General features: G+C 35.3%; 1 protein-coding gene across 1 annotated transcript in view; it reads right to left on the bottom strand.

The window, feature by feature from the left end:
- LOC307104494 (disintegrin and metalloproteinase domain-containing protein 18-like) overlaps positions 1 to 21,175 on the bottom strand; it is a gene marked incomplete at both ends in the record, with an annotated part of 88,643 nt that overhangs the window by 41,437 nt on the left and 26,031 nt on the right. Inside the window, 7 exons of the mRNA XM_079779380.1 lie at positions 2,154 to 2,337; positions 4,026 to 4,162; positions 6,386 to 6,467; positions 7,430 to 7,596; positions 7,790 to 7,861; positions 12,131 to 12,196; positions 19,375 to 19,552. Of these exons, the coding sequence (XP_079635506.1) occupies positions 2,154 to 2,337; positions 4,026 to 4,162; positions 6,386 to 6,467; positions 7,430 to 7,596; positions 7,790 to 7,861; positions 12,131 to 12,196; positions 19,375 to 19,552 (886 nt within the window). The remainder of the gene's footprint in view (positions 1 to 2,153; positions 2,338 to 4,025; positions 4,163 to 6,385; positions 6,468 to 7,429; positions 7,597 to 7,789; positions 7,862 to 12,130; positions 12,197 to 19,374; positions 19,553 to 21,175) is intronic.

The following is a 21,175-nucleotide window of genomic DNA, read 5'->3' on the forward strand; positions in this document are numbered from 1 at the left end:
ATTGGCTGGTGGGCGTGGCTTGGCTGGTGGGTGTGGCTTATGTAGCGGAGTGATGGTTAATTTGCATATTTCCATTTTATTAGAGAGGATTGGTAAGTAATTAAGTTGGTAATTAATTTAACTGCCAACATGGAAATATATCTTTGGCGGGGAAAGGGTGAGTTTTCAAAAGAAAACTTGTCCCAATTGCCTTTTAGTAATTTGTTTACTAAAGTTTCCCTTTGTGAATAAAGTTAGTAGAGGTAGACAATATATATAATAAAAATATATTTAGTACATTAACCACGAGTTATGTTTTACTATAATGCAAATAAACAAAATAGGATATGTTGATACATACATATTTTTACAAGGTAAAATGGCAGTCAATTGTCATTGAAATTAGGTAATAATTAAAATAATGCTAAAAACTATTTTTCCATGTAAATGCATTGTATTTATAAAATTTTGAAGCATGATTACATTCTTAACACTTTTTTCTAATTTACTATTTGTTAGAATATTAATATGTTGACAGCACATTTTAGGTGTCTTTACTTATTTCATCATTAAGTACAAAATATCAGGACAGTAATTTGATTTTATCTTTTTTAACTTAAAACCATATATATATATATATATATATATATATATATATATATATATATTAAAATGTATTTGTTATTCAAGTATAGTCAACATACACTATCATAATTGTTTCAGTCATACAACATAGTGATTTGACATATACCTTCATATGTGATCACCATAATAAATTTAGTAATCTTCTATCACCATACATGATTGTTAAAATACTGACTATTTTTCCTATCTACATTCCCATATTATTTTGGGGGAATAGAGATAGTTAAAAAGTTTAATAGTATGAAAACAAGTGGAGGTCAGTTATTTTTGTAGGTCAACACAAAATTGAAGTAACTTCTGGGGAGTAATCATGGAAAAACTTTATTATATTTAAGTAGAGGGGGGTTGTTAAATATTATACATTAATGATATTAAAGTAGACAAAATATGTGGTCCTATATGTTGAAAATAGCATGCTTTGAATATTTGGTTGATGGAACTAGAGTAGCCTGCATACCTATATTCAGAAGTGAGCAAATAGAAAATCATCCTGAAACTTGAAAATATAGGAATATTTGTGAATGATTAAAAAGTAATATTACAATGTTTCGACATTCTTGCAACCCACAAGAGATGAAAAAATGTGAACCAAATTCAGGAAAAGTTTGTAAAGAAAAAAGAGAGTGAGGTCATATGAGTTAGGCATTAAATTGTGTGGAAAAATAAATTTATGTAGCCTATATATTTAAAATCTCTCTGCTGGGATAATCAAACAGTGTGTGCAAACCAAGTTTTCATGACTTATCTTTGCAATTGAAGAGATGTGGGAAAGTGATTCATATATCTAATTTGTCCCCATTTTCATATCTTAGTTCTATATTGAATATATAATACTAGAGGCCTGATGCACAAAATTCGTGCATGGGGTGTGTGTATGTTCCTCAGTGCAGCCTGCACCCTCTCCAATATGGGACATCCCTCTCACAATCCAAGACTGCTGGCTCCCAACCGCTCTCTTGCCTGCCTGCCTGGTTGCCCCTAACTGCTTCTGCCTGCCAGCCTGATCACCCCCTAACCACTCCCCTGCCAGCCTGATTGATGCCTAACTGCTCCCCTGCCAGCGTGTTTGCCCCTAACTGCCCTCCCCTGCCAGCCTGGTCACTAACTGCCCACCCCTGCCAGCCTGATTGCCCCTAACTGCCCTCCCTGCTGGCCTGGTCACCACTAACTGTCATCCCCTGCAGGCCTGGTTGCCCCCAAATGCCCTACCCTGCTGGCCCGGTTACCCCTAACTGTCCTCCCTTGCAGGCCTGGTCGCCCCAACTGCCCTCCCTGCTGGCCTGGTCACCCCTAACTGTCCTCCCCTGCAGGCCTGGTTGCCCCCAACTGCCCTCCTCTGCTGGCCATCTTGTGGTGACCATCTGTGTCCACATGGGGGCAGCCATCTTTGACCACATGGGGTGACGGTCAATTTGCATATTTCCTCTTTATTATATAAGATACTTGCATATATAATCCCATATATACCAAGATAATCACTTATTAGAAACACAAGAAGTTGTGCTCAAATATCAATCTTCATTACTCACCTCTTCACTGCCACAGTCACATTCTTCATTAAGTTCCAAAATCCCATTACCACACACTGATTGATTTTTATATAATGGTTGAAAATTTGGAAATTTCTGAAGACATTTAGCATCAAATTTTGAAACAAGATATCTATAGGCATGCATGCTACAGTTGCTAAAAATCTTTACACCACTGGAACCCCTAAAATGAAATTACTCAGGTAAATAAACCAGGTTAATAAAACCACATCTAAACAATACTTCATATATACTGACATGCATTGCAAAATAGCTCAAATGAAATACTTGTACCTTAGCAGAGATTAAAGTCAACCAAGATTAAATTTTAATTTATCATTGCTTATCTTTAACATTGTAAAATTATATTAAAAATGTATCTTCCCAAGAAAGAAATATGGTATAATAGTTAAATCTATCTATTATCCATCCATCCATATATACATACATCATACACCTTTCTCTCCACCTGATATGCTCTTCTCTTCTATACACAAAACTTCCTCCGTTATTTCAGTCAGATGTTTGCTCAAATGTCACTTTCTAAAGAGGTCTTTCTTAACAACATTATCTAAAACTAGTGGCCCAGTGCATGGATTTGTGCACATTGAAAGAAAATTAATTAGAAGTTGGCCAGCAGGACAGGACTGGACAAGAAGGGCCGGACATGCCCTGGAGCCAACCTCCCGTGGTTTCTCCCCAGTATCCATGGAGTGAGTGGGCTCCCTCCGGCAGGTGGGGTCCCTTGGCCTGGCCTGTGCGGATTGGGCTGAAACCAGCTCTCCAACATCCCCCGAAGGGTCCCGGAATTGCTGTCATACAGGATGTAGAATGCAAACGCAAGTGTGCAGTAAACCAGATTCGGGCTGACAGTGCCTCAGCAACAACATAACCCATGGCCGAAAGTGTAATCGCATGGCCCAGAAAGGAACTGACTCCCTCCTCTCTGGTTTCAGGGTGCATCACCTGAGAACCGCTGCTGCTAAGTCACTGCTGCTTGGCAGCTCCTGAGTTGAGCGTCTGCCCTTTGGTGGTCAGTGTACATCATAGTGACCAGTAGGATGGGGGAGGAACACTTAGCATATTAGCCTTTTGTATATAGACTAGAGGCCCAGTGCACAAAATCCGTGCACTGGGGGGGGGGGGGGGTGTCCCTCAGGCCAGCCTGCACCTCTCTAGTCTGGGACCCCTCAGGGGATATCCCAGGATCGGGCCTAAACTGGCAGTCAGACATCCCTCTCACAATCTGGGACAGATGGCTCCTAACCTCTCACCTGCCTGCCTGCCTGATTTCCCCTAATAGCTTCTGCCTGCCAGCCTCATCATTCCCTAACCGCTCCCCTGTTGGCCTGATTGACACCTAACTGCTCCCTTGCTGACCCGATCACCCCCAAATTCCCTCCTCTGCTGGCCTGGTTACCCCCAACTTCCCTCTCCTTCAGGCCTGGTCGCCCCCAACTGCCCTCCCCTGATGGCCTGATCACCCACAACTGCCTTCCCCTGCTGGCCATCTTGTGGTGGCCATCTTGTGATGATGTGGGGCGGCCATCTTGTGATGACATGGGGGTGGCCATCTTGTGACAACATGGGGGCAGTCATCTTGTGATGATGTGAGCGCACGATGGTCACCTAGGCTTTTATTGGTATAGATTATGTCCCCTCTCACACTCTAATTCCCTTCAGTGAGATTTACCACTTTCTGGAGTTTTATATCACTTTGACAAATTTGTTACTGAGATATCTCATCATGTACAACATACCTTTCCTATTTATGATGTGGAGTTGAACATAAAGAATAAAAAATTCATCACATCTATAAACAACCTCACAAATATATAATGTGAAATTAAATAGGAATAAAAAATGGCTTACACTGCTTCATGGTTCATTATGCATGTAGCTCTTGGACAAGAACACTCATTGGTGTTGTTATATGTTAGGCCTATTTTAAGGCCAAGTAATTGAGCTATGATAACTGAAAATCCTTCCAAAGTTATTGCATCTGTATACTAAAATAAAGAATATTGAAGAGAAAACCACTTTATAAGAAGAAAACAAAAGCAGGTAATAAATTAATACATTTTTATTCCTATGAAAATTGATATTTGATATCTTCTTTTCGGCATATTTTACAACACTTTATTTTGATATGTCATTGATATGAATATTCATACGAGTTAATTGATTATGAAACATAATATTATGTAAAACTACCAATATTCTCTGGTTTAAAAACTGGCATACCCAAATTCTGTAGACTTAAGCACTTAGAATTCTGATGCAATCAATATGAAACACATTGGGCTCAACCAGCATGGCTCAATGGTTGAGAGTAGACCTATGAACCAGGAGGTCATGGTTCAATTCTGGTCAGGGCATATGCCCAGGTTGCTCAATTCCCAGTGTGGCACATGCAGGAGGCAGCAGCTGATCAATGATTCTTTCTCATCATTGATGTTTCTATCTCTCGCTCTCTTTCCCTTACTCTCTAAAATCAATAAAAATATTTTTTTAAATATATAAAACACATTTATCTTCCTCACTAAAGCAATTAATCTAATTAATGAATATTAAATAATTCAGCATACACATGTGTCAAATACTAAGATAGAAGATGGGACTATAGTTGCACTCAAAAAATGGACTATGCTCACACCTGAAGCTTATATTATAGAAGAGGAGAAAGACAATAAACAGGAAATTCACAATAAACTTTCCAAATATAAAGAGATAATGAAAAGTACTCTGAAGGAATAGAAGTGTTCCCATAGAGAATTTTGAGGAGGAGTGTAACTATTTAGTTAAGGTAATGAGGAAAATGTATATGTGGAATGATATTTAGGCTGAGATACAAAACTTGGAAAATGATCCAGCAATATGAATAGGGGTAGGGTGATTATATGAGAACCTATTCAAAGGTTGTAGTATAATGAGTGAAGTAAAGAAATAACAAACACTAAAAGGAATAACAGCAGTTAGAGATATAGGGAAACCATGGTAAAATGATTAGGAATGAGAAGTTATTTAAAAAGGTTGGTTGCAGTGCATATTATTTTATTTTAATAAACTGTGACACCTTTCTCATCCTTTTAATGATTACAAGCAAAATTCTTAAAACTTCCCTAATTTTTCCACATCAGCTGAAATTTATACTAACATTTAAGTAACTCATATCTAAAAGGAAAAGAAAAAGATTGTGTGTACGTATGTGCCTATATGTGAATGGAAACATGGAATATCATCTAGGAAAGTAGAAAAATGAGTTAATAGGCTTCCTGTTATCCTATAAGAGTTAAGCTTGAAAGAAAGAGGAAAATCTCAGTATCAGAATTTGATGGAAGGTTAAAGCCAGAACAGAACACAGATGCTCAACCAACTGAGCCACACTGACCTTGGCAGCACAGTGGTTTTCTTTGGTGTGGGTCCGTGGAAGGAGGCATGATTCATAGGTGTCTTCTGAAGTGTCGATAATATTTTATTTCTTGATCTCTGTGATGTCTGTACCTAAGTATTAACTGTGTTATATACTATGACTTGTGCAATGTTCCTTCTATATGATGCACTTCAATAAAGCTTAGAAATGAACATGAAGTTATGTGCCAGGAGGAAAAGTTAAAAAAAGGAGAAAGAAGATTCAAGGGGTCTAGTTTATGCAAGGAACTGTTTAATTTTATTCAGTCTGTAAAACAATTTGTATTTATAATAAGTACATGTGCATTACTTGATAAAAATAAACATTTTAAGTAAAAGTAATTGTAGTAAAGTTAAATGTTTCAACGTGTATCTGTCCTTTAAAAAGCTGTTGAAATGGTTCTGAAATGCTACATAAAATAAGAACAATTCAGAAAAACATGTAGTTAATGGGTAGACATACTTGTAACAATAGTATGAAATATATATATGTAAATGGCAAACATAAATTCATAATTTTTGCTATTTTTTGAATTTGAAAGAGGCATACAAGAGGCTTTCAATTTGATCAAATGATTTGTCCTTAGAAAATCTAATGCAAATGTTAGTATCCCTTTATGCCTACCTGGTGAATGGATATATTAATGCTTGCTAATAATATTTTCTCATGTTTGAAATCTATACTTAAATAAGCTTCCTGAGATTAAAATAATGTGCCAACAAAATAATAATACATAGAGAAAAAATCAAATTATTGTACACTACTTAACTATATGTAATAAAACTTATAAAATATAATAGAAAGAACAAATATTACATACCACAGCAATATCAGCATCATAGCTTTTATTGCATATCATGCCAGAAAACGTTGCTCCCATATATTTAGGATGTATCCTGTAACTACATCATTATGACATAGATTTTTTATTAAAATAGTTATTCAGAAAAATTTATTAAAATCTTCCATAAAATTTAAAATAATTTTTCAAATATAACTTTTTGATGTGGATAGTATGTATTATACAAAATGCTCAAATCTATACAAATTACAATTTACTTCATGTTTTTAATACATTTTTATTGATTTCCGAGAGGAAGGGAGAGGATGAGAGAGATAGGAACATCAATGATGAGAGAGAATCAATGATTGGCTGCCTCCTGCTGGGGATTGAGCCCACAACCCAGGCATGTGCTCTTGGCCAGAATCAAACCTGGGACTCTTCAGTCTGCAGGCCAATGCTCTATCCACCGATCCAAACCAGGTAGGGCTACAGTTTAATACAAATTATCTTTCTTAACCTAACTCCTAGACTTGAGATAATTTTATTATCTCAAATTCTCCTCAGTTTTCCTTATTTTGTATTCATTGTTTTGATCACTAAAAGTTAAAACAAAAAGGACTTTTAATTTATGGAAGAAAAACATCTTGCCTCTCCTAAAGATAAGCATTTTTTAAAATTATATGTTACCAAAAAACAAGTTCCTCTTTGCCAAATAGTACACACCAAGTGTGTTAACATATTTTAGGTAATATTAACAGAATAGTGTCACTCTTTGCATCATTAATAAGCTAAGGCTTACATGTATATATTTTGTGGTAGAGTTGATATCATAAAAAATATGAAAGAAAAAACTTTTCATATAAAAAGAACCCCAAAATATACTGTTATGTAATTGATTCATTTAAAAAAATGATCATTTTCTAATTACACTATCACCTCCATTTTAACAGCTGTGTTTTATTTAATGTTTTCAAAGGGACCTACGGGATGTTGAAAAAAAAAAACAATAAATGCATTCAGTTATCAAATTAATAGAATTATTTATGTATATATTTTATTAATGTAGAACATTATGCTTACATAAGTAAGAATGTTATGTCATGGGGCCGTAGGATAAGATAATCCCTTTTCCATGCCAAAAATCTTTTTGATAACTCATCAACATCCCCGTTGGTAGAAATTTGGTTTTTATCTGACCACAATTCCAAGGAGGACAGTATCACAGTCAATTTTAATTGAGTAAACATCTAGAAATAAAATGTATGTTATATTTATTTAAGTAACAAATTATTACATCAGAATTAATAAAAATAAAGGAAAAGTTTATTGGGTTATTTGTGATATTAAAGGCCTTTGAGACTTTAATTTGTTACAATAGAATGGAAATTATTTTTTTTAATTTTTTCATAAAATTATAAATGTAAGAAAGTTAAAACTTACAGTGTTCACAAGGCCAATAATTTGGATAATTTTCTGTGTTACAGCCATCATTTCAGACCCCATATAATCATACTGAAAAACAAATTTTTTGCAGTTTCTTTAAAATGTGAGTGATAGCAACTTTTTAGATGATTGTATCGTGATAATATCAGGAAGGAAAAACAGAATTTTTCAAACAATTTAAAGCATACTAATATAAAGAAGATAACATTTACAATAAAAGAAAACAACTAAAAACTGTACTTGGACATTCAAAAGACATTCTCACTTGTTATATATTTTATCTGTCAATCAATCTATCTATCTATCTATCTATCTATCTATCTATCTATCTATCATCTATCTATCTATCTATTATCTATCTATCTATCTATCTATCTATCTATCTATCTATCTATCATCTATCTATCTATTTGCACTTGTGCCCCATTTCCTCCCACTTTATCTAACTCCACCCAGCCTCTGAACCCCTGCCTCTGGCCATCACCACACTGTTGTCTGTGTCCATGGGCTATGCCTATACATTCTTTGGCTAATCTCTTCACCTTCTTTCATCTGTTCCCACCATCCTCTATGTTATATATTTAAAAGACACTCTTGAAATCCTCAAGAGGTACTAAAGTGACTTTACATATTCTTAGTTACTAGAAAGGGACTTCTTGAACTAGAAACTTTCTATTGACACAAATGGCATCATATTTCTGGTTTGTATGTTTACTAAATAAAAAGGAGCAAATAAAGAAACATTAAAAATAATTGAAATGCTCAAATATATCTACAGGAAAAAGACAAATTATAATGATGGAAAGCAAGAATTATGTGGATTGATGCCGAAACCAGTTTGGCTCAGTGGATAGAGCATCGGTCTGCAGACTGAAAGGTCCCAGGTTCGATTCCGGTCAAGGGCATGTACATTGGTTGCGGGCAATCCCCAGTAGGGGGTGTGCAGGAGGCAGCTGGTCGATATTTCTCTCTCATCGATGTTTCTAGCTCTCTATCCCTCTCCCTTCCTCTCTGTAAAAAATCAATAAAATATATTTAAAAAAAAAGAATTATGTGGATTGAAAGATTCAAAAAAGTTTGATAAGTAATAAAATGAAATAATGTAAAGGAAAAGTGGAAAGTTGTTCTCCATAAATGCTAAATTCTTGAGAAGACATATACTCCTTTTTTGAAGCTCAATGAATACATCTGGTCTTTGAAGTCATATTTGGAAAAAGCTTAACACCTCCATACAAGTTGCCAATTAGACAAATACAAAATACGGAATTCTACCAAATCTGAAAAATCTGTATATTTTGCTCATTCACAATTATCATGGTTATTAAAACTGATGTACTGCTTATAAATGTTGATAAAAGAAATAATGTAAAATTAATTACACATTTCTATTTGATGAATTAAAAATTGAGTGTATTTTAGACAAAATATTTTCCTTGTATTATCAAAATATTGCATTAGGAAAGTACTATAAAGGGGGTTGGCAAAAGTAGGTTTATAGTTGTGAGTATGGGAAACACAGAGTTTATTATTGTATTATTATTATCATAACCTGCATGTATTTTTCCATATGAACAACTGTAAACCTACTTTTCCCACCCCTGTACATGTGAAATATAAAACACACAAATAAGAAAAATCCTTATTTATGACTGTTTGTGAATACTCAAGATCATCAAATGGTAGTAGAATTTTTTTTATACTAAAGGTCATCATACTTTGTAATACATCACTAGTTCCAAATGTTTATTTTATAAGGACAACATTCTGACTATATAAAGAAGAAGACATAGCAATGCTGAATTAGTATAAACTAATACATATCATAAAAATATGGAAAACAAAATTGGCACAATTTAAAAGAAGAATATAACCCCCCACAATAATAATTCAAGATATTGACACAACTCTTTCCATAACTGATGGAATCAGAGGCCAAAAACAGAACAACATAGTAAAATATCTCATTCATTAACATGTATAGAGTACTGCATCCAACTAGGACAGACTATAATTAATCTTTTGCAAATTCATATGAAACATTAACAAAATTAGCCATATACTGAGTCATAAAGAAGTAACAAAACATTTCAAAGAATTTACATCATTCAGATCATGCTCTTTTACCCATATGGAATAAAATAAAATATGAACAACAAAAATATAATTTGAAAATCCTCAAATACCTTAAATCTAACCAATACAATTATAAATTACCCAAGAGTCCACACACACACACACACACACACACACACACACACACACACACACACACACTTCTCACACCAATTTGAAAATTATTTTTAAGAACACAGTATAGTTTTCTCAAAAAATGTTTGCCTTATGATCCAGGGATCCCACTTTTGGGCATACATATATAAAAAAAGCAACAGAAAATGAAATACTAGTTTGAAAAAATAATTCACCCCTATGTTCATTACAGTATTATTTACAACTAGAGGCCCGAAGCACAAAATTTGTGCAAGGCTGCCTCAAGCCCTCCCAGCCCCGATTTTGTTCGGAAGGTCGTCAGGACATTGTTCTGCTGTTTGGTCTAATTAGCATATTAGCTCTTTATTATATAGGATACCCAAGATCTGGAAACAGCCCAAGTGCCCATCCAGAGATGAGTGGATGAAAAAGCTGTGGTACATTTACACAATGGAATAATACTCAGCCATTAAAAGAAAAGAAGGGAAAAAGAAAGAAAAAACCTTACTTTTGCACCAGCATGGATAGACCTGGAGATTATTATGCTAAATGAAATAAGACAGAGAAAGACAAATACCATATGATCTCACTTATATGTGGAAACTAATAAACTGACAAACAAAACAGAGTTATGACTACATGGGACAGATTGACAGCTATCAGAGGGGAGTGGGGTTGGGAAGCTGGATGAAAGAATTTGAAGGGATTAGCCAAAGAACATATATGCATAACCCATGGACACATACCACAGTGTGATGTTAGCTAGAGGGAAAGGGGTGTGGTAGGTAGGGAGATGGGGTAAGGTGGGGGGGGAGGTGGAATCGTGATGGAAAGAGACTCTACTTGGAGCAATGGGTGCACAATGCAGTGTTCAGATGTTGTTTTGTTAAGCTGTACACCTGAAACCTGTATGGTTTTGTGAACTGATGATATCATCCCAACAAATTCAGTAAAAAAAAAATGCCTCTATTAGAAAATTTTAAATGAAAAAAACAAACACATAAATATTGATGGAAATAGACATATCAAAACTTATGTAACTACAAACAAAAACGTATATTTGTAGATCAAAAAATAAAAAAAATCAATTATAAGAAGAATAAGTGTTGAGGATCTAATGTACAGAATGGTGACTAGAGTTAATTATATGGTATTATATTCTTGAAAGGAACTGAGAGTAGATCTTTTATTAAAATATATTTTTATCGATTTTAGAGAGACAGAAACATCGATGAGAGAGAAACATCAATCGGATGCTTCCTGCATGCCGCTACTGGGGATCAAGCCCACAACCAAGGCATGTGCCCTGACCTGGAATTGAACTGGTGACCTTTTGGTTGATGGGTCAATGCTCAACCACTGGGCCACACTGGCTGGGCTGAGAGTAGGTCTTAAGTGTTCTCACCATACACATACATAGACACACACAAAAAAAAGAAGGAAGGAAGGAAGGAAGGAAGGAAGGAAGGAAGGAAGGAAGGAAGGAAGGAAGGGAGGGAGGGAGGGAGGGAGGGAGGGAGGGAGGGAGGGAAGGAGGGAGAGAGAGGGAGGGAGGGAGGGAGGGAGGGAGGAAGAAAGAAAGAAAGGAAGAAAGAAAGGAAGAAAGAAAAAGAAAGCTAACTATGTGAGGTGATAGATGGATTTATTATATTGATCTTGGTAATTATTCCACAATATATGTGTATATCAAATCATCATGTACACTTTCAATATATACAATTACATATTACAACTATTCGCGATAAAGTTGAAAAAGTATTAAGTAAATTTGTAAGATAATAAATACCTGGTATGTTCAAAGAAAACATAAGACCAAAGAGGCTACAGCAAGGCAAGACTGTTAGAAAATGGGGTCAAAGAGATACTGGGCTGAGCTGGGGAAGAAACATGGAATAGACAGTGTAACACATTCTAGGGTAGTTTTAGCTTTTAGTAATAATACCTAAAACAAAGAATCTTTATTTGGAAATAATAAAACAATTCCAAATTTTTAATTTTGTGCTTTGAAATTAAGAAAAATTTCATTAAGTTTAAGGAAAGAAAGAGTGAGAGTGAGAGAAAAAAAGAGAGACAGGACTGAGGGATGGAGAAAAGAAAAGAGGGAGGGGAGGAGGAGATGGTTTGACTTACCAAAGCTTTTTCCACTATAATATGCATTTCTAGATATTGGGGTAATAGTTTTGAAAGAGTTTTTTCCTGGGGAAAAAAATGGATTGAGCAAATGATAACATACATTAAATTTGTTAAATACAAGAAGTAGTATGTAAAGAAGGCAAACAGAATGCATAAAATATCTTCATAAGGACTTTTTTTTGAGATTCAATTTTTTATTTGCATGTGCAACCAAGGCATGTGCCCTGACCTGGAATTGAACTGGTGACCTTTTGGTTGATGGGTCAATGCTCAACCACTGGGCCACACTGGCTGGGCTGAGAGTAGGTCTTAAGTGTTCTCACTTAAGGGAATGCTCACTTTGATTTTAAGAAAACAAAAACAAGTACTTTAAAAAAACTAATAATTCAGAGAAAATTTACAAATTATTCTTATTACAGAGTCACTTGTACTTAAATATAAAAATTAGTTACAAACAAAAAAATTCACTTGAAAATATATTCTAAATTTAAATAATGCCAGTGAGCCTGTGAGAGTGATGAAGGAGTCTAGGTACTCTATTTTCATACTAAATGAGAAAGAAAATGAGTAGAAATATACACATTCTATTGTCTTCAACTCATGCAAATCTACATTATTAAAAGAACTCTTGAGAATTTTTCATGAATTGTCTTCCTAAAGACTATGGGAACACCAACTGTGTCACAATAAAAATATTTCATTTATTCAGCAAAAAAATATATGGGAAAATTTTGAGAACTCACAGTATACACAGGAATTCAGGTAAATAGTGTGACTTGTACTATCAACCACATGAGTGCACAGGAAAGAACAGAATGCACAATAGCAGAAATAATTCTGTAGTTCCAGGGCATAGGCTTTAAGTTCCTTCTGATGTGATCATATAATTCTTGACTGTGCCAGCAGTCAGCTATAGATCACGAGCTTATTACATCATCATTTGGCACTTTAATGGTAATTTTTATGTGAGCTACTAGTATATCTTAAACATATTAAGATGCTATTTCACATATATAAATTTCAAAGAAACCAAAATTTCAGTATTGACCCAAGCATATCATTCACTAAATGTAATAGTAAGAAAGGTACAAATATAGGGTCTGTTACAAAATAGCCAAGGTTAAAACAAATAAACAAGCAAACTGGACTCAATGGGTAGAGCCTACGTTTAAATGTTTGCTTACACTTCCATAGGAAATTAAAATATGCCGGCATTCCATACACAAGGTGGGGCAAAAGTAATTTACAATTGTTCACATGGAAAATAATACAATATTTAATAAATAATAATACAAAAATAAACTGTGTTTTGCATACTAACAACTCTAAGCTTACTTTTGCCCAAATATATGGGTTGTTGTCATTCCCTGTCAGTCTGTATGACTACATGTATATATGCAGTGTTGTAGGAAAAAAAGTTCTCTTTATTTTTATCAACCCTTACTAGTCTTATAATAATGGTGATCATAAGATTTGTTATTTAAACTGAAATAATGTGCAGCAGGAAGGGGGGCACTAAAATAATTAAAATTATTAAAATTGATATTTAGTTAAATTTTATTAGTTCAAATCTTTCTACTCAAAGTTATCTCTAAAACTATATATATGAGTATACAAAGCCAAAACTTTTTAAACCTTTTCATTAAAAATAACATATCCACATGGACAGCAACATCATGGCAGAATCAACATCAACAAGTTGGATAATTATAATGAAACAAAGGATCCCCTGTTCAATGCAGAGACATCTGAGAGATCCACACATCAGTCCATCTGAAAGTGGGCACATGGGAACAGTAAGGGAGGCAGGTTGGGGGAAGCAACACCCCTGCCTCCAAGTCCATTGTGGTGAACCCTGGTGGCAGTCGTAGAGATGTAGAGGATTTATGATGGTCATTGCTGACAAAGAGAGAAAGCTGGGGTCGTGTGGTAGCCATTACTGATTTAAAGGCAAAACTTCAAATCCACATACCTATATCCTCTAGCCCACCCATCGCAGCAGAACCCAGTAGAGGTGGGACCTATTGAAGAAGCAGAGACACACATTGGTAATAGGAGGCCGTGCTGGGAGCTCCCAGGCCCAGAGCCTCACTACCCTCTATATCCCACCATAAGATGGCGCCCCAAGACAGCAGCAACCCAGACACAGAGTGGACATCCAAAACCCAGAGAAATACAGGGTATTTTCCATGACTGAGGCCACACCACGTCACCAAGATTCCAGTGCTATTAAGAGAACACAAAAACTTGCACTATAGCATCATCTACTGAAAAACAAATGAAGGACCTCTGTTTAGAAGCCTGCTGAATTGTTAAAAGCAAAGAGTAACTAAAAAAGACTTCATTATCTCAAATGTACAGGAACAGAAATAATCCATCAAGTATCATGAATAACCAATGTAAAAAGTTAACAAAGAAAGAAAATAAAGTCTCCAGAAACCAAACTCAAAGACAGGAAAGATTGTGATTCAAATGACAGAATCCAAGAATGCAGTTATTAAACAAACCTCAACAAGATATCAAAACACTCATAAAGGCAGTTCAGTGATCTCAGAAACAAAATTAATGACCAAAATATATACTTTACCAAAGCAATTGAAAGTACTATAAAAAAAAAAGAAACAGAAATTCTTGAGCTAAAGAACTCAATAAATGAGATGAATAATTAAAGCACGAGAAATAAAGCAGATCACATGAAAGATGTAATTAGTGCTCTTGATGATTGAAACAGAAATGGCTCAGGAGGAAGAAGAGAGACAACAAAAAGAAAAAAGTAAAAGAGTTCTACAAAACTATCTGACTCCATTAGAAACAACAAAGTAAGGATAATGGGTATAGCCAGAGAAGAAGAGAGAGAGAAGGGAACATAAAATGTATTCAAAGAAATAATTGATAAGAACTTCCCAAACCTATGGAAAGTGTTCAAATACAAAAGCCAAAAGAACACCTGATTAGTTCAATGCAAAAAAAAAAAAAATCTTCAAGACTCATTATATGAAAACTGTCAAAAGTTAATGACAAAGAAAGAATTCTTAAGGCATCCAGGGTGTAAAACACTGTACCCTGCCAAGGAAATCCCATTAGGATATCATCAGATTTTTTTTTTTAGTGAAAACATCGCAAGGCAGGAGAGAGTGGAGAAAAATATTCAAAATATTGAAAGAGAACCAACCAGCCAAAAATAATATATCCAGCAAAGCCACCCTTTAGATATGAAGGAGATATAAGTGCTTTCCCAGGCCAAAAAATTGAGAGAATTCACCACCAGAGGACCTGTATTGCAAGAAATGTTAAAAGAAGTTCTTCTAGTAGAATCATAAAGAAAAAATGGTATACAAACTTTGAGTAAATGACAGACAGAAACTTACAACTCTACTTCAAAAAGGGAGCATTAAACACTTAATTATAACATAAAAGTTAAAGGGGAGAAAGCATTAAAAGTAACCTACTGCAATTTGGCAATGAACACACAACATAAAAAGGGATAATTTTTGTGTGGGGGGGGATAGGAGGAGTGAAGGACACAAGTACAGGTGAATGGATATGAGGCAATAAGAAGAAAAAGGACTACGGTATGTATGAGACATTTTACAAAAACCTAATAGTAACCATAAAACAAAAATTCAGAGCTGAGACATGAAACATAATCAAAAGAGGAAACAGAGAAAAAAGTCATAGGAAACCACCCAACTAAAGTTAACAGACAAAATCCCAAGAAGCTAGAAATACCAATCAGAAAGGATATATACACCCTATATGTTCATAGCAGCACAATTCACCATAGCTAAGATTTGGAAACAGCCTAGGTGCTCATCAGCAGATGAGTGGATTAAAAAACTGTGGTACATCTACACAATGGAATACTATGCTGTGGTAAAATAGAAGGAATTCTTACCATTTGCAACAACATGGATGGAACTGGAGAGCATTATGCTAAGTGAAATAAGTCAGTCAGAGAAAGATAAATAATATCACATGATCTCACTCATCTATGGGAAATAATGAACAACATAAACTGATGAACAAAAACTGATCCAGAGACAGGGAAGCATTGATCAGACTGTCAAACCTCAGAGGGAAGGTAGGGGAGGGTGGGGGTAAGGGGGAGAAATCAACCAAAGGACTTGTATGCATGCATATAGGCCTAACCAGTGGACACAGACAACAGGGGGGTGAGGGCATGAGGGGGGAGGGGTTGGAAAGGTAATGGGGGGATGAGGACAAATATATAATACCTTAATCAATAAAGAAATTTAAAAAAATAAACAGAGGAAAAAAACAATGGAGATACAGAGCAACCAGAAAATAAAAGATAAAATGGTTGCAGTAAGTCTTCATCTATACTAATAAAAGGGTAATATGCTAATTAGACCAGGTCAACCAGACATCTTCTGGATGTCTGACTTCCTTCTGGACAAAGCCACGGTGGCGGGGGGCTGAGGCAGAGGCAGTTAGGGGCAATCAGGCTGTCAGGGGAGGGCAGTTAGGGGGCGACCAGGCCAGCAGGGGGCCAGTTAGGGTGTGGCCAGGCCAGCAGGGAGGGCAGTTAGGGGATGACCAGGCCAGCAGGGGACCATTTAGGGGACTACCAGGCCAGCAGGGGACCAGTTAGGGGGCGATCAGGCTAGCAAGCAGAGGCAGTTAGGGGCAATCAGGCAGGCAGGTAGAGTGGTTAGGGACAATCAAACTGACAGGCAGGCAAGCGGTTAGGAGTCAGAGGTCCTGGATTGCAAGAGGGTGAAGGCTGGGCTCAGGGCCCCCCCCCCCCCCCGCCCCATTCATGAATTTCATGCACTGGGCCTCTAGTATGTCAATAATTATGCTCAATAGAAATAGATTGAACTCACAAATCAAAAGGCACAGAATAGCGGGATGGATAAAAAAACAATTTAAAACCCAATTATATGTGCCTTCAAGAGACTTATCTCAGCTCCAAAAACAAACATAGGCTCTAAGTGAAGAGGTGGAAGATGATACGCTAAGCAAATGGCATCCGGAGGAAAGCAGAAACAATAGTACTTATATCAAAGGAGATTTCAAAACAAAAAAAGTACCATGAGACAAAGATGGACATTTTAGAATGGTAAAGGGGACAATTCTTCAAGAAGACATAATCTTCTTTCTCTCTGTTTCTCTCTCTCTCTCTCTCTCTCTCTCTCTCTCTCTCTCTCTCGGAAAATTCTTCAAGAAGACATAATACTTATCTCTCCCTCCCTCCCTTCCCTCCCTTCCTGCTTCCCTCCCTCCCTCCCTCTCTCCCTCCACTTTGGCAGTGCCAAAATATAGAAATCAATTACTAACAGACCTAAAACAAAAATATGACACCAATAAAATTATAATATGAAATGTGAATACCCCATGGCCAACAATATCTTCCAAACAGAAAGTCAGTAAGGAAATATTGGCCTTAAATGATACATTAGAGCAAATGAACTTAATTAATATTACTATAACTTTCCATCTCAAAAAGACAGAATACACATTTTCTCAAGGCACTATAGTCAGGAATAAACTATATGTACATGTACACAACTAGTTTCAATAAATTTAAGAAAGTTGAAATTGTACTAGTATTTTCTGACTATAATGATATGAAATGAAAATCAACTACAAGAAAAGAGCTGGAAAAACCACACATATATGGAGATTAAACAACATGTTACTGAACAACTTTTGGATCAAAGAAAAACAAGGTATCAAAAGTTACATAGAGACAAATGAAGCTAAAAGTATAAGATATAAAAACTTGGGGGAGTCATCAAAAGCAGTACTAATAGGAAAGTTTATAGCATTACAGGCCTACCTCAAGAAATAAACACAAAAAATCTCAAATAAGAAATCTAACATTATAACTTAAAGAATCAGAAAAAGAATAACAAATTAAGCCCAAAATCAGGAGATGGAAGGAAATAATAAAGATCAAAATAAAAATAAATGAAATTGAGAACAAAAAGACAGTAGAAAAAAATAATAAAATGAAGAGCTGGCAATTTAAAAAGATAAACAAAATTGACAGACCTCTAGTTAGACTCACTAAGAAAAAAGAAGGAAGACTCAAATTAATGAAATCTAAAATAAAGAGAAGATACTACAATGGATACCAGAGTGGATAACCTACAAGAAATTGACAGATTTTTAAAGAGAAACAAGCTTCCTAGACTGAATAAAAAAGCATTAGAAAACCAAAAGCCACCAATCTCTAGTAAGAAAATTGAAACAGTAATCAAAAACCTCCCAAAAAACAAAAATCCAGGATTAGATGCCTTCACTGGTGAATTCTACCAAACATTAAAAGAAGATTTAATACCAATTATTTTCAACCTCATCCAAAAAATTAAGGAAGAAAGAGTATTTTATAACTCATTTTGTGAGGCCAACATTACCCTGTTGAAGATGGATAAAGAGGTAGAAAGAATTCATGGCCAGAAATTTCTCAAATTTAGTGAAACATATTTATTTAAACATCCAGGAAGCTCTATGAATTCCAGCTAGGATCAACTCAAAGAGATCCACTCAAAGACACATCATAACAAAACTGGTATAAAGCAAAAAAAAAAAAGAGAGAGAGAGAGAGAGAGAGAGAGAGAGAGAGAGAGAGAGAGAGAAAGAGAGAGAGTCTTAAAAAGAAGCAACAGAGAAGGGACTCATCAACAGAGAAGGGACTCATCATATATAAGAATCCTTAATATGTTTAATAACACCTGACTTTTCATCATAAAACTTGGAGTCCATAAGATAGCAAGTTGAAATATTCAAAGTGATGAAAGGAAAACACCTGTCAACCAAAAATTATATTCCAGCCTATAGATAAATTAATAGAGTTTAATGTAGACAAATGATTATTTGTTTTAGAAAGATATGTTTTGGTAGTAAAGTTATGTAACAAAAATATGTAAAAATATTAAAAAGTATTTTTCCCATGGAACAGTGATAACTGTTAGTAATAACTAACAGTGGTTCTATTCTTCCCCTATTTTTAAATTTTATTTAAGAATATGCATTTTTATTTAAATACAAGAATAAGAAATGCTACATAATACATCATAAAGCAATAAGTTTGCAATATATTATTGTATAATTTTTCATATTTTAGGTAGAATATGGGTGTTTTGTTTAAAGATATAGAAAAAAAGATACCAAATTTAATATTTCTACTCAACTGCTAAGCAGTTCTTTTTCACAAAAAAAATCTACAGAAGTAATTTCATGGTATGTGATAACTTCAGAATTATTATAGTTACCTGTGAGCTTAAATAATCTTTATAGGTCTGTTTTTTCTGCCAAATATTGCTGTAATTTTCTATTAACATTGGTATATCTGTATTGTTATTTTTTACTTGATAAATTATGTGCTCAAATCTTGCTGAAGATTCCAGTGGTTCAATTCCATAGCTGATATTTTCAAACTGAAGGAATCCCCTGTATATTTAGAAAGCAATGGCAAAAAAAAATCCTAAAAATGATCATATCAAAACTATAATATAAAATGTAAGAAATTATGAACTAGAGTAAGTAACATGTTTTAAAGCCACTTTTCCCTCTATTGTTTTTGTCTACTATTAATAACTTAACCACATTTGCCTTAATTTTTTTCTCACAGGTTAAAGAACTAAATAAATGCAAGTGTATTTTGTATTTTCTGTATAGAAATCACATTCATTCAAAATATATTACTTAAGGACAAGTAATAGCTGGGGAATAAGATGTTTGTTGGATATTTCAAGAAGAAAGTTTCCGTTCTTACAGAGGTTAGGATAAGGGAAAACAGGAATACAGAGTGAATATTTGAAAAGGTTGATATAAATGAAAACCACATTCAGAGAATGCCAATTTTCTGAGTTGACATGAGTAAATTTTATAAACTAGGCAAACTAAAACTAAAAGGCAGTTAAAGTGTATTATCTGTTCTGGACTCATCTTCCTCTGATAAACTTACCACCTTCCTCTTTCATCATTAATGATGAAAATCACTTTTCTTGACCCTTTACTTCCACCTCCCTTTCATTTGGCAACCATCAGCTTTTTATCTATACCTATGGGTCTGTTTGTTTTGCTTTGTTTATTTATTTATTTTGTTTTAGAATCCAAATATAAATAAAATCATGATATTTGTGTTTCTCTGTCAGACTTTTTTCACTTAGCATAATACCCTCTAGGTCTATCTATGTTGTCACAAATGGAAAGATTTCATTCTTTTTTATTGAGTAATATTCCATTGTATATGTACCACATCTTCTTTAACCATTCACTAGAGGCTCGGTGCATGAAATTCATGCACTGGGGTGGGGGAGGGGGCGCTCAGCCTGGCCTGTGTCCTCTCCCAGTCCAGGACCCCTTGGGGGATGTCCAACTGCCGACTTCAGTCAGACATCCCTCTCACAGTCTGGGGCTCTCGCAGTCTGGGACCCTTGCTCCTTTCTGCCTGCCTGCAGCAGAGGCAGGGGAGGCTCCTGCCACCACCGCTGTGCTCACCAGCCATGAGCGCAGCTTTTGGCTGAGCAGCGTTCCCCCTGTGGGAGTGCACTTACCACTAGGGAGCAGCTCCTGCATTGAGCATCTGCCCCCTGGTAGTCAGTGTACATCATAGCAACTGGCTATTGTGGTGGTCGTTCTGCTGTTTGTTCTGCTGTTAGGCCAATTTGCATACTAGGGTTTTATTATATAGGATTGACTGATGGACACTTAGATTGCTTCTATTAATGCTGAAGTAAACATAGGAGGACATATATCTTTTCAAGTTGGTGTTTGTTTGTTTTTTTATTTTCTGTGGATGAATACCCTTAAGTGAAATTGCTGGGTCATGTGGCAGCTCTGTGTTTAATTTTTTAAATTAAATTTATTGTGGTAATATTGGTTAATAACATCATATAGGATTCAAGTGTACATTTCTATGATACATGATCTGTATGTTGCATTGTGTGCCCACCACCCAAAGTCAAATCATGTACTGCCACCATATATTTGACCCCTTCACCCTTCACTGCCTCCCCCTTCACTCTGGTAGCCACCATACTATTATCTGTGTCTATGAGTTTTTCTTTG

Source organism: Cnephaeus nilssonii (assembly GCF_951640355.1).
Source record: "Cnephaeus nilssonii genome assembly, chromosome: 8".
NCBI classification, from domain to species: domain Eukaryota; kingdom Metazoa; phylum Chordata; class Mammalia; order Chiroptera; family Vespertilionidae; genus Cnephaeus; species Cnephaeus nilssonii.